Below are 26,212 nucleotides of genomic sequence, written 5' to 3'. Positions count from 1 at the left end.
CACATAACACTCAGTGCTCATCCCCACAAGTGTCCTCCTCCATGCCCATCCCCCCCTCCCCCCACAAGTCCTCAGTTTTTGTCAGCATTCAAGAGTCTCTCATGGTTTGCTTCTCTCCCTTTCCCCCACCATTTCCGCCCTTCTTCTCCCCCTTGTTCCTCCGTCAAGTTCCTCCTAATCCTCCTATACGTGCAAACATATGATATTTGTCCTTCTCTGCCTTATTGCAATCTAGTTTTAAACTCTATTGTTTAATACTTACTTTTTAAATTTTTTGTTAAATTTATCCTTAAAAGGCTTTAACAAATGTCCTTGTATAGAGCATTTCTTATTATTTTTGCCCATTCAGGGACATTTTAAAAATTATGCACAGCTGAGTTACTTAAGTTCTATATTGGTGTTTCTCATTCTTTTCTTTTAACAATTTTCCCCACATGAAGGCCTAATAATTAAGTGAATCAGTTGTTCTATATCTGGATGACTCTAACAAAATCTTGAATTCTGAGGCAATTTTTTTATTCTCCTGATGATTAAGAAGACCCTTAATAATAGACCTCAACTGAGATCTAGACCGTGATTTAATTCAGCCTCTATGATCTGACTTGTGTTCTAGTTTGGTGATAGATACTGTGCAATATGATTATTTCTTTGCTGAGAAGGAGGAGGTCAGAGGAAGGGGAAGAAATAGCACAGGTGAGAATGAGAATGAAGTTAAAGTTGTGTAGAAGAAGATATTACTTGAGTCTTAGAAAAAGATTCATGTCCTGTTTCCTTCTTAGAGATAGCCTTTTATCACTGACTTCACCCACAAATTATCTAAAATAAACAAATGACTATAAAAGTAGCTATCTTTTAAATTTAACGTAGCTAATAGATGTATGGACTGAGGTATAAAATGAAATGGTTTGCAAAATATTGCAAAGAATATATAACAGTTCTTGCCATAAGGAAAATACACTCCAGTAGAAGCAGTAGAGAGTGAGGTAACTAATACGAATTGTGCACTTTTCTATGTACTAGACATGAACCTGTAAATATTTTATAGTATTTAATGTTCAAAATAATCCTGAGAAATACATAAGTTACCTCTCCCCATTCCCATTTTATAGTTTGGGCAGTGAAGACTTTGGGAATTTAAATGATCTTACCACAGTTACACAGCAAGAAGCATATGAAGTCGGAATTTGAATCTTGCCTAAGACATAAACAAATAGAAGGCAAAATGAAACATACAACTGAGCCATAAAAATGAGCCTTTGGAATTTAATACCCTCAAAGTCTCTTAGTTCAGGAATATTTACAGACAGCTTTATGAGGGAAATAGCATTTGAGCTGGGCTTTGTAGGTTTAGAATAAGGTTTAACAGGTGGACTTGGCAAGGAAAACCAATGAGTGATAGAGCTGGGATTGAATCCAATTTAATCTGAAGCCAAAGCCTGATTTTCCATTATACATAACTAGAACAGTAAGAGCAAATGTGGGAAGCCAGTGTGACTTTTATAAAAAGAGATTGTATTAACTCAAGTTATAGAAAAACAAGCTGAAAGGAAGGTCAGGAAAAAAATATGAAGGACTTTCAGTGCAAATACAACATGTTCTACAGTATAGAAGAAATCATTCCAAATACTATGATTACCTGTGAAGATTACGTTTAATTTCTCTCCTTGGCAACTGTTATTTCAGGACCAGTATTTCAGAGGGTATGGTGGGTTGAATGATAATGGAGCAACGTGGGAATAGACCTGGGTGTGGGACTATATAGCAGGAAAATTGGAAATTGCTTTTGATAGGAGTCAATGTATTCTCTGATGTATTTGTTTTTAGTTTAAACCATTTTACCATATGAAACCCCTATCAAAGGCTGATCGTGAAAAAGCAGAAAATCAGAGGATTTCAAAACTAACTGATTTATTGGAATTTGCACAGAAGGAAAAAAAATTTGTGCTATTTGATCTTAATGCCCCTCCACAAAAACATCCTCTCAGAAACACGTATATTCGCCACGTAGTAAGCGTGATCCTTGCCTCTAAAATTGAGCAACATCTGGTATGTCTATCTCATTATTTATGGTGGAGGTTGGGAGGTGGGTAGCATGTCCCAGGAGCACAGCAGTTGAACCTGACCTACCTTGTAGATCTTCCCTGGGATGCCTGAATAATTTTGCTATCTGTAGAAATGGACATTGTTGCTTATGTAGCTACATGTGGCAATTTAAGAATGACCCAGTTAAATATATCTCATTGGGGAAAAACACAGGAGCTGTTCCAAACCAAAGGAAATAACAGCACTCAGTTAAGAAACCATGTGTGTAATGATTATATAATGTGACTTGCACCATCACTGGCATAGAACTATTAGAAGGGGCCTGGGTGACACTAAGGCTTTGAGGATTTGGCTTTAATTAATGATACAGAAGAAACAGCTGGTTCTTACTTGAGCAGAGATTTGTTCACCATATTTTTTAGAAGCGACTCTGCACTTGGGCAGTCATTCCAAATCTCTTAAGTTCTTAAAATGTGGTAGAGTCCTGAGTGAAGCAAATGTGTGTCTTCTTGCAAACGGAACTATTTCCACAGATGAGTCATAATAGTATTCCCCATTGACCGGAAATGATCCCTCTCAAAGATGATTTTTAACAGCATCATCTAGAGGAAATAGAATTCCTACCTTCATCTGCTCCTACCAACTCCTCATCCACTTTGGCTGGTGTGGGACTATCTGGATACAATGGGCCCTTGACTCAGGATGTTAACTCTGAGAAATCTCAGCTCCAGAACAACCCTGATGCCAGTCCCATCATAAGAATTCATTAGATAGTGTTAGGCCATGTTGGCTCTTTTACCAAGGGCTAGAGTCTCTCTCTACTATCTATAGCCTGTTACCAGTGCTGGAATGAGGCTCTTTGTAGCTGGAGAGCTCATTATCCACTAAAGACTTCCTTTTTCTCCTTACAGATTTTTTGGTTGCCAAGCTTTGATAGGCAGTATGTCCAAAGCAAAGCTCCTGGTTTTCAGCAAGTGGGCCGGTTATATTCCATTGAACGTCTTACAAAAGAAAATATCAGTAGAATAAATGTTGACTACAAGAAGTTGTTCTACAAAGGATTGAAGTAAGTGTTTGACCACATCATGTATTGTCTTGCATAAAATCTGCATTCCCACCAAACTACTTTAATTAGCATCTCCTCCTCCTCTCAGGATTTCTTTGTGGGGCTCTTTTTGAATCCCCTACTTTCCCCTTCTTACCCTTCTCACCCTGTCTTCCAACTCCCCCTCCCCCACTAGCAAACATTTGCCAACTGTAGACTGTGTCCCTGTCCCTGGAACATAGTCGTCAGCCCCTTCTTTATCTCCAATCTGTTATCATTCAACACACTTTTTTGTGTGGTTGGTGTTTTTGTTTTTATGTAAGTCAGAAATCAGAAAGTTGTTTATTTCCTTCAGCCATTACTAGAAGAATCGCAGTACTTCATAAATAGCTTTATGGTTCAGATAGCCAGATTTCTTATGAGATAATTAAGACCATACCTAAGTCATTAAAAAATAAAAACAACTTAAAACAGCCAAGCATAAGAAGAAACTAAAATTATTGGCTTTATTTATAAATGTGTAATTAGCAACAGATTTTAAGAATTAAAAGCACCAGGGGATAAAATAGCAACTTTCTCCAAACATACCTGTTATTAATCACTGCTTAATTTAATCCATAGTTCCTTTCTCTTAGATTTAAAAGTAAATTTTTTCAGATGATTTTAAATGCTTCAAAGACAATGTTTTCCTTGGGGATATATATCTCTCTACAATCTCCTTGGACTTAATAAAAATTACCCTTAGATACCTTTCTGCATCTTAGGCCATGAGCTAGGCTGTTGGATTTACTTCTGTTCTTATTCTCACTTTTCCCGCTTCTCTGGCCATGAGGTGCTAGATCATAAAATATGTCTTTTTCCTTTTAGCAGTGGAAAATTATATATGTTTTACCTCTATTTCCCAATCAGAGAATTTCTCTTTGCTCAACTACTACTTCTATTTTGAGTATATTTCTCTTTCGTTTTACTTTTTTCAAATAGAAAATGGGTGTATGGTGATGTCCTTCTCCTACTCCTAATTTTTTTTTTTTTTTGAGAGAAAGAGAGAAAGAGCATGAGCAGGGGAGGGGCACAGGGAGAGGGAGAGAGAGAATCTTAATCAGGCTCCATGCCCATCACAGGGTCCTCTATGGGGCTCAGTCTCACAACCATGGGATCATGACCTGAGCCGAAATCAAGAGTTGGACACTCAACTGACAGAGCCACCCCAGGTGCCCTCCTCCTAATCATAGTTTAGATTAATCTAGTAGTTAAAAAATAGTTATAATAGCTTCTTCATTTATTGAGCCTTTACTATATGTCGTGTTCTGTGCTTGTTAGACCACAGGCTCTTTTTCAAATCCTGGACTACCTATCAGCTACACACACATGTGACTTTGGACAAATTTCTAATCATCCATTTCCTCATTTGTAAATAAGAATAGCAGTAACTGGGATGCTTGGGTGGCTCAGTTGGTTAAGTGTCCGACTTTGGCTCGCATCATGATTTTGTGGTTCATGAGTTGGAGCCCTGCATCAGGCTCTGCACTGACAGCTCCAAATAGCAATAGCTTAAGGAGAAAAAAAGCAATATTCTGATGGACTGGTTTAAAGATTAGAGGAGATTATTCTTCATATTATGCACATGCAAAATGCAAGACAAATGTAAGAACACAATTAAGTGTTAGCTACTGCTTTTACCATCACCATCCTTACCTGCCACGCCCTGGAAATAATCATCATCCCCATTTTGCAAATGGGGAAACTTGCCCCCAAAGAGGCAAAGTTCAGACAGGCTAGGTGATTCACCAAAATTAATGTACTTGATCAGTAGGGGACCAAACTGAGATTTAAACATAGGTCTCACAGACCCTAGAGTTCTTTCACCTTAGGGCCTTAAAGTTATTCCTTGGCTGTAGTTATGTGGGCATAGTTTCAACTCGTATCAGATTTGAGAGGAATTATATCCTAAGTTCTGTTACAAAGTCAAGCAGTTTAATTTAGCCCAGCAAATCTTTGCCAAGTAATAACATGTACAAGTGCACCATGCTAGTTTTATGGGAAAAGCCAGAAGGCACCATCTTTTCCCATAAGGAAACCACGTAAGGAAAATAAGGGTTTTCCATGTAGCTGTACTGCAAGGGTGATTGTGATGAACTCATGAGTTGTACATTATTCCAAGTCATTCTCCTCAAGGACCACTGCATTTTAAGAAATTAAATAGTTGTACCTTCAGTTATTTGTGTAATATTCATGACCAGTATATTTGTAATTACAATCACATTTCTAATACATTCTCTGTGATTACGCTCACTTCATACTCTATCTGACCACTGTCATAAGACATTGTGACCTTGGCACTTAGACCAAGAATGCTTTATTTTTTAATTTTTTTAAACATTTATTTATTTTTGAGAGACAGAGAAAGACAGATCATGAGCAGGGGAGGGGCAGAAAGAGAGGGACACACAGAATCTGAAGCAGGCTCCAGGCTCTGAGCGGTCAGCACAGAGCCCGACACAAGGCTCAAACCCATGAACTGTGAGATCATGACCTGAGCCAAAGTTGGACGCACAACTGACTGAGCCACCCAGGTGCCCCAAGAATGGTTTAAATATGTTATTTAAATAAAAATTATATGAATATAGAAATGCCCACTGCTTTATTTCTGATGTGGGCATTTTATAGTGTTTTAAAATTTTAATTTAATTTATTGAGGTGAAGTCTGCATAACATAAAATTAACCATTTTAAAACAAACAGTTCAGTGGCATTTAGTACATTAATCTCTAGTTCAATATATTTTTTTCTTCTTTTTTTCTGGTTTCAAGTTTTTATTTAAATTCTAGTTAGTTAACATATAGGGTAATACTGGTTTCAGGGCTAGAATTTAGCGATTCATCACTTACATACAACACTCAGTGCTCATCACACCACATGCCCTCCTTAATACCCATCACCCATTTAGCCGGGCCCTCCATCTACCTCTCCTCCAGCAACCCTCCATTTGTTCTCTATAGTTAAGACTCTGTTATGGTTTGCTTCCTTCTCTTTATTTCTTCTTTCCCCGTATTCATCTGTTTTGATTCTTAAATTCCACATATGAGTTTGAAATCATATGGTCTTTGTCTTTCTCTGACTAACTTCGCTTAGCATAATACTCTGGCTCCATCTACATTGTTGCAGATGGCAAGATTTCATTCTTTTTAATAGGTGAGTAATATTCCATTGTGTGTATGTTTATGTACACACACACACACACACACACAACATATTCTTTATCCATTCATCAGTCATTTTATTCTTAGGCTCCTTCCATAGTTGGGCTATTGTTGATGATTGTATCGTGCACAGAGCCCAATGTGGGGCTCGAACCCACGAACCGTGTGATCATGACCTGAGCCAAAGTCAGACGTTTAACTGACTGAGCCACCCAGGCGCCCCTGATTTTACTTATCTTTTCAAAGAAGCAAGTCTTGGTTTCATTGCTTTTTTTTTTTTAAGTCTCTATTTCATTTATTTCCACTATAATCTTTTATTTCCTTCTACTTGTTTTGGGTTTTGTTTGTTCTTCTTTTCTAGCTCCTTTATTGTTTTTCCAAAGAAGGTATTCTTTTTCTTTTTAATGTTTATTTTAATTCTGAGAGAGAGAGAAGGGGAGAGGCAGAGAGCGAGAGATCTGGAGTAGGCTCTGCACTGACAGCAGAGAGCGCAATGTGAGGCTTAAACTCAAGAACCATGAGATCATGACCTGAGTCGAAGTCAGACGCTTAACTGACTGAGCCAACCAGGTGTCCCTCTAGCTCCTTTAGACGTAAGATTAGGTTGTGTATTTGAGGCTTCTCTTGTTTCTTGAGTTAGGCCTTTATTGCTATAAACTTCCCTCTTAGAATTGCCTTTGCTTTTTCCCAAAGATTTTCGACCATTGTTTTCATTTTCATTTGTGTATATATATGTGTATTTGTGTGTATGTATATGTAAATACACATATATATACACACATATACACACACACTGTGTGTATGTGTTGGGGGGAGGAGGTATATGCAAGTGGGTGCAGGGCAGAGAGAGAGGGAGGGAGAGGGAGAATCCCAAGTAGTCTCCCAGTGTGGAGCCTGATGCCAGGCTCAAACTCACAAACCCATGAGATCATGACCTGAGCTGAGATCAAGAGTCAGACACTTAACCAACTGAGCCACCCAGGCTCTCCAATGTTTATGTATATTTTACTTCCTCTTTGATTTCCTCATCAACCCATTGGTTGTTTAGTAGCATGTTGTTTAGCCACCATGTGTTTGTGGTTTTTCCAATTTGTTTTCTTGCTATTGATTTCTAGCTTCATGCTTTGTAGTTGGCAAAGATGCTTGTTATGAATTCAGTCTTGCTAAAGTTATTGATACTTGTTTTGTGGACTAACATGTGATCTGTCCTGGAGAATATTCCCTGTTGCAATTGAAAAAAATAATCTGCTATTTGTGGATGGAATATTCTGTATATATCTGTTAGGTCTTATGTATCTTTCAAGGCCAGTGTTCCTTTGTTGATTTTCTGTCTGGTTGATCTATCTATTGATTTTAAGAGTAGTGTTAAAGTCTCTTACTATAATTGTGTTACTGTCAATTTTTCCCTTTATTACTGTTAATATATGTATAGGTGCTCAGGGGTTGGGTGCATAGATACTTAGAGTTGTTATATTCTCTTGTTGGATTAATTATCATCACATAGTGCCCTTCTGTGTCTCTTGTAGTCTTTGTTTTAAAGTCCATTTTGTCTGATATAAATATTGCTACCCTGGCCTTTTTCTTTTCCTGCTTCCATTTGCATGGAATAAGTTTGTCCATCCTTTCACTTTCACTCTGTATATGTCTTCAGGCCTGAGCTGAGTCTCTTGTAGGCAGTGTCAGATTGGTCTTATTTTTTCTAGCCATTCTGTCACTTTATATATTTTGATTGGAACACTTAGTCCACTTACATTTAAAGCAATTTTTGATATATACATACACTACCATTTTACATTTGTTTTATGGTTGTTTTGTAGTTTTTCCCTGTTCCTTTTTTCTTTCCTTGCTCTCTTCCCTGTACATGGATGGCTTTTTTTCATGGTATGCTTGGATTCCTTTCTCTCTCTAATTTTTATGTATATATTACAAGTTTTTAATTTGTGGTTACCATTGAGTTTATATATAACATCTTCAGTGTGTAGCAGTCTACATTAAGTTTATGGTCTTTAAGTTTGAACACATTCTAAAAGCACTAATTTTTACTTCTCCTCCCCATTTTATGCATATATTACGTCTTTTCATTTCGTGTATCCCTTGACTATTTTTTTTTTAATTTTTTAATTTATTTCTGAGAGAGAGAGAGAGAGAGACAGCATGAGCAGAGGAGGGTCAGAGAGAGAGGGAGACACAGAATCTGAAACAGCCTGCAGGCTCTGAGCTAGCTGTCAGCACAGGGTCCTATGTGGGGCTCGAACCCATGAACTGCGAGATCATGACCTGAGCCAAAGCCTTAACCGACTGAGCCACCTAGGCGCCCCTCCCTTGACTAATTTTACAGATATGACTAGTTTCACTGTTTTTGTGATTTAACCTCTATACTGGCTTTATAAGTGATTAATCTACTACCTTTAATCTATGGTTGCTCTTAACTTTGAATTTTTTTCCTTTCATAATTTTCTTCTAATTATAGCCTTTTCTTTTTACTTAAAGAATTCTCCTTAACCTTTCTTATAAAGCTGCTTATAAACCTTGTTTAGTAGTGATGAACTCCTGTAACTTTGGTGTATATGAGAAATTTTATATCTCCTTTTTTATTGTTACTTTTTGCCATTTTACTAACTTGAATTTAAATAAATAAATTTTTTTTAAATTCCATTTTTAATATTTTGAAGAACTGTTATACTGTTTTCCATAGCAACTATGCCAGCATTGTACAAGGGTTCCAATTTCTCCACATCCTCCATATCAAATGTTTTCTGTTTTGTTTGATGTAGCCATCTAAATGGGTTGGTATTAGTTCCTCTTTGTTTTTTCAAATTATTATTATTTTTTAAAATTTTATTTAAATCCAAGTACAGTATAATAATGGTTTGAGGAGCAGAATTTAGCAATTCATCACTTACATATAACACCCCATGTTCATCCCAGCAAGTGTCCTTCTTAATGCCCATCACTCTTTTAGCCCATCCCCCCACCCAACACCCCTCCACCAACCCTCAGTTTGTTCTCTGTATTTAAGAGTCTCACAGTTTTTTTTAATCTTAGTTTTCCTTCCTTTCCCCAATGATCACCTGTTTTGTTTCTTGAATTCCTCATATGAGTGAAATCGTATGATATTTATTTATCTTTCTCTGATTGACTTATTTCCTTTAGTATAATACATTCTTGTTCCATCCACATTATTGCAAATGGCAATATTTAGTTCTTTTGATTGCGAGTAGTATTCCATTGCAATCATTCCATTGTATTCCATTAGTATTCAACAACTACTGTTATTGAACATTAGTTGGCCATATATTTGTGGGTCCATTTCTGGGTTTTCTATTCTATTCAATTGATCTATGTATTTGTTTTTGTACCAATACCATACTGTCTTGATGATTACAGCTTAGTAATACAGCTTGACGTCTGGAATTGTGATGCCCCTAGCTTTGGTTTTCTTTTTCAGTATTACTTTGCCTATCCTGGATCTTTTCTGGTTCCATAGAAATTTTAGAATTGTTTGTTCTAGCTTTGTGAAGAATGCTAGTAGTATTTTGATAGGGATTGCATTGAATATGTAGATTGTTTTGGGAATCATTGGCATTTTAACAATATTTGCTCTTCTGATCCATGAGCATGGAATGTTTTTCCATTTCTTTGTGTCTTCTTTCATTTCTTTCATAAACTTTGTATAGTTTTCATCATGTAGATCTTTTACCTCTTTGGTTAGGTTTATTCCTAGTTATCTTATGGGTTTTGTTGCAATTGTAAATGAGATAGATTCCTTGATTTCTCTTTCTGCAGCTTCATTATTGGTGTATAGAAATGCAACCAGTTTCTGTACATTGATTTTATGTCCTGTGACTTTGCTGAATTCATGTATCAGTTCTAGCAGTTTTTTTGGTGGAGCATTTGGGTTTTCCACATAGTGTCATATGACTTATTAAACAGGAATAACATTAGAGTATAGGAGTCCCAGAAGATGAAGAGAAATAAAAAGGGGCAGACTGTCTGTGTGACCAGATTATAGCTCAAAACTTTCCTAACCTGGGGAAGAACACAGACATCAAACTTCAGGAAGCACAGAGAACTTCCATTAGACTCAACAAAAGCCGACCAGCACCAAGTCACCATAGTCAAATTCACAAAATACACAGACAAGGAAAGAATCCTGAAAGCAGCAAGGTGGGGGGAAAAGTCCTTAACTTACACGGGAAGACAGATCAGGTTTGCAGCAGATCTGTCCACAGAAGGTTGCTAGGCCAAAAACAAGTGGCAAGATATATTCAGTGTGCTGAATGGGAAAAATATGCAGCCAAAAATTCTTTATCCAGCAAAGCTGTCATTCAAAATAGGAGAGATAAAGAGTTTCCTAGACAACAAAAACTAATGGAGTTTGTGACCACTAACCCAGCCCTGCAAGATATTTTAAGGGGGACTCTTTGAGTGGAGGAAAATAAAAACAAAGAATACCAAAAATAACAAAAGACTAGAAAGGACCAGAGAACATCATCAGAAACAACAACTCTACAGGCAACACAATGACACTAAATTCATATCTTTCAATAATCACTCTAATTGTAAATGGACTAAATGCTCCAGTCAAAAGACATAGGGTTTCAGAATGGATTAAAAAAAAAAAAAACAAGACTCCTCTCTATGCTGCCTACAAGAGACCCATTTAGACCTAAAGTAACCTGCAGATTTAAGGTTAGGGGAAGGAAAACTATCATGCTAATGGATGTCAAAAGATAGGGCACCTGGGTGGCTCAGTTGGTTAAGTGGCCAACTCTTGGTTTTAGCTCAAGTCAGGATCTCATGGTTTATGAATTTGAGCCCTGCATCAGGCTCTGGACTGATAGTGTGGAGCCTGCCTGGGATTCTGTCTCCCTCTATTCCCCTCTGCCACTTGTGCTCTCTCTCTCTCTCTCTCTCTCTCAAAATAAATAAAAATAAACTTAAAAAAAAAAGAAAGCCAGAGTAGCCATACTTATATCAGACAAACTAGATTTCAAAACAAAGACTGTAACAAGTGTTGAAGAAGGGAATTATATCATAATTAAGGAGTCTGTCCATAAAGAATAGCTAACAGTTATAAATATATATGCCCCCAACTTGAAACACCAAATATATACATCAGTTAAGCATAAACATAAAGAAATTCATCGATAATAATACCATAATAGTAGAGGACTTTAACACCCCATTTACAGCAATGGACAGATCGTCTAAGCAGAAAATCAGCAAGGAAATTATGGTTTTGAATGACACACTGGACCAGATAGACTTAACAGCTATATTCAGAACATNAGGAGGTTGTTTCCTGCTTTCTCCTCTAGGGTGTTGATAGTTTCCTGTCTCACGTTCAGGTCCTTTATCCATTTTGAGTTTATTAGAACATTTCCTCTTAAAGCAGCAGAATATACATTCTTCTTGAGTGCACATGGAACATTCTCCAGAATAGATCACATACTGGGTCATAAATTAGCCCTCAACAAGTAGGAAAAGATTGATACAATACCAGGCATATTTTCAGACCACAACACTCTGAAACTTGAAATTAACCACAAGAAAAATTTGGAAAGACCAAGAAAACTTCCAGACTAAAGAACATTCTAGTAAAAAATGAATGACTTGACCAAGAAATTAAAGAAATTAAAAACTACACAGAAGCCAATGAAAATGAAAATATGACAGTCTAAAACCTCTGGGATGCAGCAAAGACAGCCCTAAGGGGGAAGTATAGCAGTCCAAGTCTTCCTAAAGAAGGAAGAAATGTCTCAAATATACAACCTAACCTTACACCTAAAGGAGCCAGAAAAAGAACAGCAAATAAAGCCCCAGACCAGTAGAAGAAAGGAAGTAATAAAGATTAGAGCAGAAATCAGTGATATCAAGATTTTAAGAAACCAGAACAGATCAGTGAAACCAGGAGCTCCTTCCATGAAAGTATTAACAAAATTGATAAACTCCTAGCCAGATTTTTCAAAAAGAAAAAGGAAAGGACCAAACTAATAAAATCGTAAATGAAAGAGGAGAGATCACAGCCAACACTTCAGAAATACAAACAATAATAGAGTATTATGAACAATTTATACCAACAAATTGGGGAATCTGGAAGAAATGGACAAATTTCTAGAAACACATATACTACCAAAACTGAAACAGGAAAAACCTAACATTTGAGTAGACCCATAACCAGTAAAGAAGTTGAATCAGTAATTAAAAATCTCCCAAGAAACAAGAGTCCAGGGCCGGGTGGCTTTCCAGGAGTATTTACCAAACATTTAAAGAAGAGTTAATGACTATTCTTTTCAAGCTGTTCCAATAAATAGAAATGGAAGGAAAACTTTCAAACTCATTCTATGAGGCCAGCATTACCTTGATTCCAAAACCAGACAAAGACCCAACTAAAAAGGGGAACTATAGACCAATTTATCTGATAAACATGGTTGCAAAAAGTCTTAACAAGATACTACCACACTGGATCCACCAATACATTAAAAGAATTATTGAGCATGATCAAGTGGGATTTATTCCTGGGATGCAGGGCTGGTTTAGTATTCGCAAATCAATCATTGTGAGTCATCACAATAATAAAGGATAAGGAACACATTATCCACTTGATAGATGCAGAAAAAGCATTTGACAAAATACAGCATCATTTCTTGATTAAAAAAAAACCCTCAAGAAAGTAGGGATAGAAGGAACATACCTCAAGATCATAAAGGCCATATGTGAAAAACTAATATCATCCTCAATGGGGAAAAACAGAGCTTTCCACCTAAGATCAGGAACACAACAGGGATGTCTACTCTCACCACTGTTGTTCAGTGTAGTGCCGGAAGTCCTAGCCTCAGCAGTTAGACAACAAAAAGAAATAAATGGCATCAAAATCAGCAAGAAAGAAGTCAAACTTTCGCTCTTCACAGTTCTTTAAATGGTGGAATTCATCTGTGAAGTCGTTGGGTCTAGGACTTTCTTTTGGGATATTTTTGGTTAATGATTGAATCTCCTTACTCATTATAGATGTATTCACATTTTCTCATTCTTCATGATTCAGTCTTGGTAGGTTCTGTGTTTTTTTTAAATCTTTTTTTTTTTTAATGTTTTTAATTTATTTCTAGGAGAGAGAGAGAGAGAGACAGTGTGAGCAGGGGAGGGTCAGAGAGAGAGGGAGTCACAGACTGAAACAGGCTCCAGGCTCTGAGCTGGCAGTCAGCCCAGAGCCCGACGCGGGGCTCGAACCCACGAACCGCGAGATCATGACCTAAGCGAAAGTCGGACGCTTAACCGACTAAGCCACCCAGGCGCCCCAAGGATATTTGTTTTTAGGAGTTTGTACATTTCATCTATGTTATCATATTTGTTGGGGGTAAAAATGATCATAATACTCTCATTATATTTTTTATTTCTGTAACATTGGTAGTAATATTCCTAGTTTCATTTCTGATTTCAGTAATTTGAGTCTTTTTATTAGTTAACCTAACTAAATGTAATTTGTTGATCTTATTCAAGGAATTAACTTTTGGTTTCATTGATTTTTCCCTATAGGTTTTCTCTTCTCTAATTTATATCTGCTGTAATCTTTGTTACTTTCTTCCTTTTGCTATGTTGGGTCAATTTGTTCTTTTTCTAATTCCCTGAGATATAAAGATAGGTTGTTGATTTGATATTTTTTATTGTTTTTATTAAATTTTTATATGTTTATTTTTGAGAGAGAGAGAGAGAGAGACAGTGTGCAAGCAGGGGACGGGCAGAGAGAGAGGGAGACACGGAATCCAAAGCAAGCTCCAGGTTTTGAGTTGTCAGCACAGAGCCCAATGCAGGGCTTGAACTCTAAGAACTGTGAGATCATGACCTGACCTGATGTCGGACACTTCACTGACTGAGCCACCCAGGTGTCCCTAGATTTTTTTATTTTTTAAAGTTAAGCATTTATAGCTATAAATTTCTCCTTTGTACCACTTTTACTGCATCCTATGAGTTTTGGTATGTTGTGTTTTTATTTCTATTAATTTCTAAGTATTTTCTAATCTCCCTTGTGATTTTTTGATGCATTTATTGTTTAAAAGTGTGTGGTTCAAGAATGCATGAATTTTCCAATTTGTGTTATAGACTTCTAGCTTCATCCTTTTGTATGGTATCTGTCTTTTGAAATGTATTGAGACTTAATATGTGGCCTAACATATGGCCTATCCTGGAAAATGTCTTGTGCACTTGAAAATAATGTGTATGCTGTTATTGTTAGGTATTCTGTATATGTGTGTATTCTGTATAGTTAGTTTCTTGTGTTAAGTCATCTGTTTCCTTACTTATCTTTGAACTGGTTGTTCATTCCATTAGAGTAGGATATTGAAGTGTCCAATTATTACTGCATATTTATCTATCGCTTCAGTTCTTTCAGGTTTTGCTCTGTACCTTTTCCTGACTGTCATTTGGTGTGTAAATGTTTATAATTGTTATATTTTCTTACTGTATTGAAGCTTTTATTAATATATAGGCTCTTTCTTTGTCTCGTGTTACCCTTTTTTGATATAAAGCCTATATTGTCTAATGTCAGTATAGCCACCTCTGCTGGTTTTGGTTACTATTTGCACAGAATATCTTTTTTCTGTCTTTTCATTTGCAATCTATCTGTATCTTTGATCTAAAATAAGTTTCTTGAAGACAGCATATAGTTGGATCATATGTTTTTATTTTTTCTGCCAATTTCTGTTGTAGAGTTTAATCCATTTATATTTAAAATAACTACTGAGAAGGGAGGAGTTACGATGGTGGAGGAGTAAGGGGACTGGGATTTTCCTCGTCCCTCAAACACAACTGTATTGAGGTCAGATCACTTGGAGCACCCAGGAAATCAGTCTGTGGAGGGGCAGAAGATCTCCACATTTTGGAGAGAAACAGCTTGACAGGAGGAGGTGCATGGATATGACTTGGGTGAGATAAGAGGGCATGGCCCTGGAGTGGAGGGCACACTTTCTATGTCTCTCTCTATGGAGAGACAAAAGGGAGAAAAAAGAGAGGGGTAGGGAAAGTGCAGCATCAAGTGAGCACAAGAGGAAAAACCTCTCGGAACCACGGACTGGGGAACAAGAACGATAGAGTGCCAGCTCTTTTTTGCAGACGGCCTTTGGAGCTGAAACTCAGAGGTTTCAAAAGCACACAACTTTTTCCAGAATGGAGCTGGAAGCCATGGTGCACACTCCTGGGGAGGAGGGAGAAGTGTGCATAGTGTGATGTAGATCTCCGGGGCACACCGGGAGAGAACAATCCCCTTCCAGGAGCACTTTGGGAAGAGAGGTTGTTGCTTCCCCAAGGACAAAAGACCCTGCAGGTGCCATCCAAAGGCCTTGCATCGGCAGAGTGGTGAGGCTCTACTCTGGAGGAGGGGAGAGGATCCGGATCCTCACTAAGCCAGGTCCTTTAAGATTTTGGGTTTTGAAATCCAGCCGAGTGCCAAGGAGAAACCGCACAATTGTGGCACAGGGCAAGCTGAATGCCCTCGCTATTCTGGGAGGGTTGCCACAGCATACCTTGAGAGCTTGGACTGGGGAGAAGAGATTGGTGTGATGCCATTTTTTCCCCCAAACACGAACATGATAGGACTTCAGAGAGCAGCACAGGGTCCCCTAGTGGAAGCGGGACTCTCTTACAACAAAGCCCACCCCTCTGTGCCTGGCAAGGGCTCATTTCTTGGAGCAAGACTGACTGATCCAGCACAGCCAGCCTTTCCCACAGAGCAGCACAGCCACCAGCCCCAGGAATCAACCTTTTTGTTTTTTTTTTCATTTTTTTTTTCTATATTTGGTTTTTTTCCCTTTCTATTTTTTATTTTTATAAGATCAGCCTCTTGCCCCCTTTTGGTCCAGGGTACTTCAGCAACAAATCAAAGCACACCTAGTTAAAGGTCCAAACCCTCCATCACTGCAAGCAAGGAGGAGCTCTGCAGAGGTCTGGCCAGTGGGACAGAGCGGCCAAACCACAACAACAGAGTGCACACAACATATACCAGGAACACTTCCCGGAGTGCCAGGCCCTGGACAGCATATGACACCTTTTTATTAGAGAAGTATTCTTAGGTGCAGGACACATAACAAGCTTTTAAAACACGCAAAAGACAGAACCTAAGCCCAAATGACAAGACAGAGGAATTCTCCCCTAAAGAAAGGTCAAGAAGAAATCAGAGCCAGAGAATTGCTCAAAACTGATATAAACATATCTGAACAAGACTTTAGAACAACAGTCATTAGTCTAATAGGTTGAAAAGAGCAGAGAAGACACCAAAGAAACCCTTGCTGCAATGATCAGAGACCTAAGAACTAGTCAGAACAAATAAAAAATGCCACAGCTGAGATGCAAAATAAACTAGATACAGTAACAGCTAGGGTGGAAGAAGCAGAGGAGAGAATAAGTGAAATAGAAGATAAAACTATGGAAAATAATGAAGCTAAAAAAGAGGAAAAGGGGGGCACCTGGGTGGCTCAGTCAGTTAAGCGTCCGACTTCAGCTCAGGTCATGATCTCACAGTTCGTGAGTTCAAGCCCTGCATCAGGCTCTGCATTGACAGCACAGAGCCTGTTTGTAATTCTCCCTCTCTCTGCCCCTTCCCTGCTTGTGCGCTCTCTCTCTCTAAGATAAATAAATAAACGTTTAAAAAAAAAAGAGGAAAAGAAATTACTGGATCAAAAAGGGAGAAATAGAGAACTAAGTGATTCATTGAAATGAAACAATACCCATATCATAAGAGTCCCAGAAGAAGAAGAGTGACAAAAAGGAGCAGAAGGTTTATTTGAACAAAGTATAGTGAGAACTTCCCTAATCTGGGGAAGGAAACAGGCATCTAAATCCAAGAGGCACAGAGAACTACCTACAAAATGAACAGAAACAGGTCAACACCATGGCATATCCTAGTGACACTTGCAAAATATAAAGATCAAGAGGGAATTCTGAAAGCAGCTGGGACAAAAGGTCCTTAACCTACAAAGGAACCTACTACACATAAGGGTAGTAGCAGACCTGTCCACTGAAACCTGGCAGGTCAGAAGGGAGTGGCAAGAAACATCCAGTGTGCTGAACAGGAAAAATATAGAGCCACGAATCCTTTGTTCAGCAAGGCCGTCATTCAGAATAGGAGGAGAGAGAGACTTTCCAAGACAAACAAAAACTAAAGGAGTTTGTGACCACTAAACAAGCCCTGCAAGAAATTCTAAGTGGAAAGCAGCAAAGATTACAAAGGACCAGAGAACACCACCAGAAACACACAGTCTTCAGATAACACAATGGCACGAAACTCATTTCCTTCAATAATCACTCTGAATGTAAATGGACTCGATGCCCCAGTCAAAAGACACAGGGTACCAGAATGGATAAAAAGCAAGACCCATATACATGCTGCCTACAGGAGTCTCATTTTAGACTTAAAGACACCTGCAGTTAAAAGTGAGGGAATGGAGAACCATCTATCATGCTAATGGACATGGAAAGAAAACTGGAGAGGCCATACTTGTATCAGACAAACCAGGTTTCAAAACAAAGACTGAACAAAAGATGAAGAAAGGCATTATATTAGGATTTAAGGGGTCTATCCATCTAAAAGACCTTACAATTGTAAATATTTATGTCCTCAGCTTGAGAGCACACAAATATATACATCAGTTAAGCATAAACATAAGCAAACTTATTGATGATAATACTACTTTGTAGGAGACCTGAATACTCCACTTACAACAATGAACAGATCATCTAAGCACAAAATCAACAAGGACACAATGGCTCTGAATGACACACGGGACCAGATGGACATAACAGATATATTCAGAACATTCCATCCTAAAGCAGCAGAATGCACATTCTTCTCGAGTGCCCATGGAATATTCTCCAGAACAGATCATGAATTGGGTCACAAAACAGCCCTCAACAGGTACAGAAAGATTGAGATCATACCATGCATATTTTCAGATCACAATGCTATGAAACCTGAAATCAACCACAAGAAAAAAATTGGAAAGCTCTCAAATACACAGAGGTTAAAGAACATCCCCCTTNTCACGCTGTCTCTCTCTCTCTCTCCTAGAAATAAAAAAAAATTAAAAAAAATTTTTAAAGAATAAATGGGTTAACCAGGAAATTGAAGAAGAAATTAAACAAATACATGGAAGCAAATGAAAATAAAGCCATGACAGACCAAAGCCTTTGGGATGCATCAAAGGCAGTCCTAAGAGGAAAATACATTGCAGTTCAGGCCTGTCTTAAGAAGGAAGAAAGGTCCCGAATACAAAATGTAACCTTATACCTGAAGGAGCTAGAAAATCACCAGAATTAAAGCCCAAAGCCAGCAGAAGAAGGGAAAGAATAAAGATTAGAGGAGAAATAAATGATATAGAATCCCCCCCCCCAAAAAAAAACACCAGTATAACAGATCAGTGAAACTAAGAGCTGGTTTTTTGAAAGAATAAACAAAATGATAACCCCCTAGGCCACACTTCTCAGAAAGAAAAGAGAAGACCCAAGTAGATAGTCACAAATGAAAGAGGAGAGATCGCAACCACCACAACAGAAATGAAAACAATTCTAAGAGAATACTATGAAAAATTATATGCCAACAAACTGGACAATCTGGAAGAAATGGACAAATTTCTATACCCTCACACTTTCTCAAAACTCAAATGGGAGGAAATAGAAAATTTGAACAGACCCATAATCAGCAAAGAAAATGAATGGGTTGTCTAAAATCTCCCAACAAATAAGAGTTCTGGGCCAGATGGCTTCCCAGGGAAAATTTACTGGGCATTTAAAGCAGAGNCAGCATTACCTTGATTCCAAAACCAAACAAAGACCCCACTAAAAAGGAGAATTATAGGCCAATATTCCTGATGAATCTGGATGCAAAAATTCTCACCAAGATGTTAACAAGTCAAAGTCACAGTACATTAAAAGAATTACCATCATCAAGTGGGATTGATTCTTGGGATGCAAGACTGTTTCAATATTTGTAAATCAATCAGCGTGATACACCTCATCAGTAGAAGAAAGGATAAGAACCATATGATCCTTTTATTAGATGCAGAAAAGCATTTGACAGAATGCAGCATCCTTTCTTGAACCCTCAAGAAAGTCGGGATGAAAGGAACATACTTTAACATCATAAAAGCTATATATGAAAGTCCCACAAGTAATATCATCCTCAATGGGGAAAACCTGAAGAACTTTCCCCTTAAGGTCAGGAACATGACAGGATGTTCACTCTCATTACTGTTGTTTAATACAGTGTTGGAAGTCCTAGCCTCAGCAATCAGACAACAAAATCAAATAAAAGGCATCCAAATTGGCAAAGAAGAATTCACATTTTTACTCTTTGCAGATGACATGATACTCTACATGGAAAACCCAAATGACTACACCAAAAAACTGCTAGAGCTGATACATGAATTCAGCAAAGTTGCGGGATGTAAAATCACTGTACAGAAATCGGTTGCATTTTTATACACTAATAATGAAGCAGTATAAAGATATATCAAGAAATCGATCCCACTTACAATTGCAATAAAAACCATAACATCCCTATAATAAATATAATAAACCTAACCAAAACAGTAAAAGGTCTGTATGCTGAAAAGTATAGAACGTTTTGGAGAAAGCTGAAGAAGACACAAAGAAATGGAAGAATGTCCTATGGGTTGGAAGAACAGATATTATTATACAATGTTGATACTGCCCAAAGCAACCTACACATTAAATGTAATCCCTATCAAAACACCACCAGCATTCTTCACAGAGCTAGAATAAACAATCCTAAAATTTGTATGCAACCACAAAAGACCCTAAAGCCAAAGTAATGTTGAAAAAGAAAACTAAAGCTGGAGGCATCACAATCCCAGGCTTTAAGCTGTATTGCAAAGCTATAATCATCAAGATAGTATGGTATTGGCATATATATCAGTGGAATGGAATAGAGAATCTAGAAATGGACCCACAAATATATGGCCCACTAATGCTCAATAAAGCAGGAAAGCTACATCTTTCCTTTAGATCTCATTTTTCCAGTGGAATAAAGACAATCTCTTCAGCAAATGATGCTGAGAGAACTGGACAGTGACATGCAGAAGTATAAAACTGGACCACTTTTTGCACTATACACAAAAACAAATTCAAAATGGGTGAAAGACCTAAATGTGAGACAGGAAACCAACAAAATCCTCCAGGAGTAAATGGGCAGCAACCTCTCTGACCTCAGCCACAGCAATTCATTACTAGACATGTCTCTAGAGGCAAGGGAAATAAAAGCAAAAATGCATTATTGGGACCTCATCAGGATAAAAACCTTCTACACAACAAAGGAAACAATCAATAAAACTAAAAGGCAACTGAAAGAATGGGAGAAAGTACTTGCAAATAACATATCAGTTAAAGGTTTAGTAGCCAAAATCTATAAAGAACTTACATACTCAACACTGAAAAAACAAATAATCCAGTGAAGAAATAGGCAGAAGAAATGAATAGACACTTTTCCAAAAAAGACATCCAGATGGCTAACAGACACATGAAAAGATGTTCAACATTGTTCATCATCAGGGGAATACAAATCAAAACCACATTGAGATACTACCTCACACCAGTCAGAGTGGCTAAAATTAACAACTCAGGAAAAAACAGATGTTGGCAAGGATGTGGAGAAATGGGAACACCTTTGAACTGTTGGTGGGAATACAGACTGGTGCAGCCACTCTGGAAAACAGTGTGGAGGTTCCTCAAAATAGTAAAAATAGAATTACTATATGACCCAGCAATGGCATTACTAGGAATTTATCCAAAGGATACAGGAGTGCTGATTCATATAGGCACATGTACCCCAATGTTTAGCCAAATCATGGAAAGCCCAAGTGTCCATCAACTGATGAATGGGTAAAGAAGATACGGTTTATATACAACGGAATACTACTTGGCAATGAGAAAGAATGAAATCCTGCCATTTGCAACAATGCAGATGGAACTGGAGGGTATGCAAAGTGAAATAAGTCAGTCAGAGTAAGATGNTCAGAGTGGCTAAAATTAACAACTCAGGAAAAAACAGATGTTGGCAAGGATGTGGAGAAATGGGAACACCTTTGAACTGTTGGTGGGAATACAGACTGGTGCAGCCACTCTGGAAAACAGTGTGGAGGTTCCTCAAAATAGTAAAAATAGAATTACTATATGACCCAGCAATGGCATTACTAGGAATTTATCCAAAGGATACAGGAGTGCTGATTCATATAGGCACATGTACCCCAATGTTTAGCCAAATCATGGAAAGCCCAAGTGTCCATCAACTGATGAATGGGTAAAGAAGATACAGTTTATATACAACGGAATACTACTTGGCAATGAGAAAGAATGAAATCCTGCCATTTGCAACAATGCAGATGGAACTGGAGGGTATTATGCAAAGTGAAATAAGTCAGTCAGAGTAAGATGTCATATATTTTCACTCATGTGGAATTTGAGAAACTTAACAGAAGACCATGGGGGAAGGCAAGGAAAAAAAGTTAGAATCAGAGAGGGAGGCAAACCAGAAGAGGCTCTTAAATACAGAGAACAAACTGAGGGTTGATGGGGCGGGGGGTTGGGAATGTGGGGAAAATGGGTGATGGGCACTAAGGGAGGAGGGCACTTGTTGGGATGAGCACTGGATGTTGTATGTAAGTGATGCATCACAGGAATCTACTGCCGAAGCCAAGGGTACACAGTACACAATGTGTGTTAGCTAACTTGACAATAAATTACATTTTAGAAAAATTAAAACAGTTTTAAAGCCATTTACATGGTGTATTTTGTAAGAAATTTAAATCCCTGAAAATGACAACTTGACTAGAATTGCTAGGTATTCCAATACTTATTTTCTTCTTTTTTTTATAAAGAATGCACAAGTATCTGCTGACATTATGTGCACTGGGAAACATTTGGTTTCATTCCCTCAATGCTTGTAAAAATTTTTTATATTTGAAATGTAAATATTCACCAAATCGGTATTCATTTATTCATTTCTTCATTTACCATTTATGAAGGCAGGTGTTATGCTAAGTACTGGATATACAAAAATGAATAATACACAATCTCTACTTTTAATCTGATTAAAGTCAAGTAAAGAAGACTGATAGGAAAGCAGATATAGTAGGGCATGGTAAGTACTCTGATGAAAGTAAGTAGAGTTGCTATACAGTCGTGTGCTGGAGGTGGTTAATGCCACTCATGGGAGCCAGTTCTTAAATAGTTAGAAACTTTGCAAATCTGTTTTACCAGTGTTAGCTTGAAATTGACTATAGTAGGAATATTCACACCATGGAAATTGGCAAATGCTACAAATAGTGCTTTCTCTCTTTACATATTCTTTTTTCCCCTTAGGATATCCAATTTGCTAATATACCATTGTTGGTATAGGAGCAGAGATAGTAAATCCAGTCCTTTACCTCACTGCAACATGAACCCATTCTGCATACCATGTCATAAGTTGCCATCAGACCAGCTGCGGTTACTAGTGATTTAAGTAACAACCTCTCACAAACATAGTGGCTGTTACCCTTGTAGATGAGGAAAGTGAGATTAAGTCTAAATCACTGTGAGTTCTGTTTTTATTCCAGAGATTATAAAGCAGCTAACATCAACATCAATTTATACATCGTCAATGAGCCTTGGCTCTACTCACTGGCCTGGTGCTCCAGGATTCATTCAGTGACCACAGACAACATTCAGATCCTGAATCAGCTAAATCACCCTTACTTCTTCATGGTGAGCTGGTTGTCCAGATTGTTCTTCCAAGTCTGGTACAGGGGGAGTCTAAGTCCTTACCCCACACCTACATTGTCCACTGTGCAGACACCTGGGGAGCTGCTTAAAAGCAGAAACTTCTATGATATTGGAGATGTGGCATTCTCCCTTTTCTCACCCAGATCCTTTTGTGATTTGCAGAGAGAAATTAGTATTGTTATAATAATTGCTGTTTACTGAATCTTCTCAGTGCGGTTTTTCATGCAGTATGTAATTTGACCCTCTAACTTACTCACTTTCATTATCCCTGTGAAGAAACTGAAGTTTGCAGACATTAAGATTCTAGGACGTGATGCAAGATTCAAAATGAGGTCTGACTCCAGAGTTTCGTTATGGTAGCGTATTCGTATGCCACCTTTCTAGAGGCAATGATAGTGACAGGGGCTGTGGGGAGAAACCTGTGTGTCCTGAACAAAATCCTTCTGGAAAGGAGACCCAGTGTCCAGCCACCTGGCTTGATTGCCCCTCCTAGGCCTCCTACTGCTAATTGCCAGAGGCTTGGGGACCTGAATACTTGGGTCACAAGCCCAGATAAATCCTATTGCTTCCTAGCTGTGGAAAGAGCCCTAGCTAACCAGTAACTGCTGCAGAGCTCGTTGTTCTTATCTGTGTAGAGTAGGTTGACTGAGTGGAACACAGTAGTGAACAACAGAAAACAGCTTAATTTCTCTTCATTGACTCTTTAAATTGCTCTGTGAGGTAGGCTTTTCCTGCTCCTGAATGAACTCTTACTCAGGTCCGGTAACTTTTCTAGTTACTGTTGGGTAGTTTTAAAATTTTACTTCCTGTCACCAAAAGCCTCAATGCAGAATAAAAGTGTCCAGTTGAGAGTAAAAATCCAGACTTCAGGTTGCCTTAAAAGGTAAACCTTTGGGCACAGAAGCCTAATTGAGGAGCAAAAATATTTCGTGTTGCCTTCTCCATACCTCCAGCCTCACCAGCCCCTGTTTAGGGTCACGACCAGGAGAAAGGGGATCAGGGTCAAGGTCACAATCTCTTAGGGCCATAATCTGCATTGAGGCCCTCTGATGGCAGTGTAAAATTGCTGACACCTTCTTTCTTGGTGGCTTGGGCAGCTTTCTGGAGATGACCCTGAAGAAAACCTTGAATGGCCGGTCCCTTGGCATAGGTGAAGCCTTGCTACTTACTTGTCCGTCTTTATATAACTTTTCTTCATATGTGAAGTATATATTTTTCTAACATTTTCTTTCAAAAAAATTGATTACAAAGTAAACCTGTTCATTATATGAAATTTAATCATTACAAAAATACATAAATCAGAGAGCAACGCACCCCTCCATAAATCTGTGCCCTGAGTCATTAATGTTTCAAAGTTGTCCTTTTGCATACATTAAATGAAGTTTTATTAAATAAAGCTTATTTTAATACTTGATACTATTTGAATTGATAATAAATTCATGTGATTCAAAATTTAAAAGCTACAAAAGGACATAAAGTTTTTTAACTTTTTTTAAACTTTTCTTCTTTGCCTGGATTTTTTTTTTAAAGGACCCAACACTTCTCTATTCAGGAAAATGGGGCCAGTATCCCGAAGGCTTTCCCAAGCAGCTCACTCCAGTTAGAATATGCAGATTCAAATCTTGGCTCTACCACTTACTGTGTGAATTTGGAAATGTTAGTTAACCTGTCTGTGCCTCAGTTTACTAGTAAATTAAGGATAATGATAATACAACAGAAGTATTTTTATCCACCACAGACTAGTCTGATCATTGGTCTGTTAATTGAAAAAGTTAAAGTGGGAAATCAGAAGCATCTATGTATCTGTTCACAGTCGATCAGCCTGTACTACTTAGAAAGAGACACCTAAAATGTAGTGCCTCAAACAAATATTTATCATATTCTTTATGATAGCTAAATGGTCCTCTGGTCTCAGCCAGTTTGGTTTGGAATGGCTGCATTCATATGTCTAGGATCTTACCTGGGATGACTAATGTCTCTCTTCATGTCGTCAGTCATCCTCAGGGAGGCCAGCTTGAGCCTGTTCATTCACCTGGTGGCAGTGGATTCCCAGCAGCAAGAGAGGTCAAGCCCTAATCCACATGCAAGTTTTCAGGGTTTTTTAGGTGTGATATTTGCTAATGCTCCATTGGCCAAAAAAATTACATGGCCAAAGTCGAGATTCCAGGTGAAATAGTGGAGAAATAGACTTCATTTCTTGATGGGGAGGAACAGCAAAATCACATTGCATACAGACCTGCATTTGGGGAGGAATACTGTGGTCATTTTTATAAACAATCTATCACATACTTACCTCACACATTTTATTTTCATTCTTTGAGATTATTTCAGCTGATTGAATTCTGTATCCACTTGATTACTTAAACAGCCAAATGAACCAGCTATGACCTCTAAGTTTTGTTTCTTTAAAGCAGAACAAGAACATAAAGTCATTGAGAGAAACAGTCCGAATGAGGGATTTACCCAGATTTTCATAATCTTCTTACCCTAGTCTTGCGCAGTGTTTCCGTCACACCTCATTCAGTTGCAGTTTATTTTTTTGTGACCTTTCTTCATTGAGATTTTCAAAGCATTGGCTTGGTTTTCTTGAAATTGACATACTTCTTTTTCACTTAGGTTTAAGTGGCATTTAAGAAAACTGCACATTTGTAACAACTGTTCTAAGCCATTTAGGGAGAAAGAACAACTGATTCTTTTAAAGATTTTTTTTAAGGTTTATTTATTTTGAGAGGGAGGGAGAGAGAGAGAAAATGAGAACAAGAACGAATAAGGAGGGTAGGGGCAGAGAGAGAGGGAAAGATAGAATCCCAAGAATGCTCCAAGCTGTCAGCAGAGCTGGGTGCGGGGCTCAGTCCCATGAACTGTGAGATCATGGCTGAGCCAAAATCAAGAGTTGGACACTTAACCAAATGGACCACCCAGGCGCCCCAGGAACAACTGGTTCTTAGTAAATGGACAGCTCAACTGGTGGGCATTCTGTAGCAGGCCAAGCTATCAGTCATTATTTCCCAGAGGGGATTAAGAGCTGGGTTTAGTAGAAGTTGGTTAAGAGCTTCTATTGTACCTGCTTAGTGGGCTGTTGTGAGGAGGAGGTATGAAAACACCCTTAAAGTGCTTAGAATACTTCCTTAGCTCTTATGATCGTAACTAATTAATTG

At 38.1% G+C, this 26,212-nt stretch overlaps 1 protein-coding gene across 4 annotated transcripts in view; it reads left to right on the top strand.

Moving 5' to 3' along the window:
* The window catches only part of GDPD4 (glycerophosphodiester phosphodiesterase domain containing 4), a 142,129-nt gene that overhangs the window by 70,779 nt on the left and 45,138 nt on the right, over nucleotides 1–26,212 (top strand). For 2 of the 4 annotated variants that reach the window (XM_077767564.1, XM_077767563.1), the window contains 3 exons: nucleotides 1,825–2,046; nucleotides 2,955–3,109; nucleotides 22,889–23,036. In XM_077767564.1, coding sequence (XP_077623690.1) covers nucleotides 1,825–2,046; nucleotides 2,955–3,109; nucleotides 22,889–23,036 — 525 coding nt within the window. The remainder of the gene's footprint in view (nucleotides 1–1,824; nucleotides 2,047–2,954; nucleotides 3,110–22,888; nucleotides 23,037–26,212) is intronic. The other 2 variants (XM_077767565.1, XM_077767566.1) reach the window with 2 other exon arrangements.

The sequence above is a fragment of the Crocuta crocuta genome, unplaced genomic scaffold (genome assembly GCF_008692635.1).
Source record: "Crocuta crocuta isolate KB4526 unplaced genomic scaffold, BGI_CrCroc_1.0 scaffold561, whole genome shotgun sequence".
NCBI lineage: Eukaryota > Metazoa > Chordata > Mammalia > Carnivora > Hyaenidae > Crocuta > Crocuta crocuta.
Note: the sequence above shows the minus strand (reverse complement) of the source record. Positions and strands in the feature narration are given on the sequence as shown.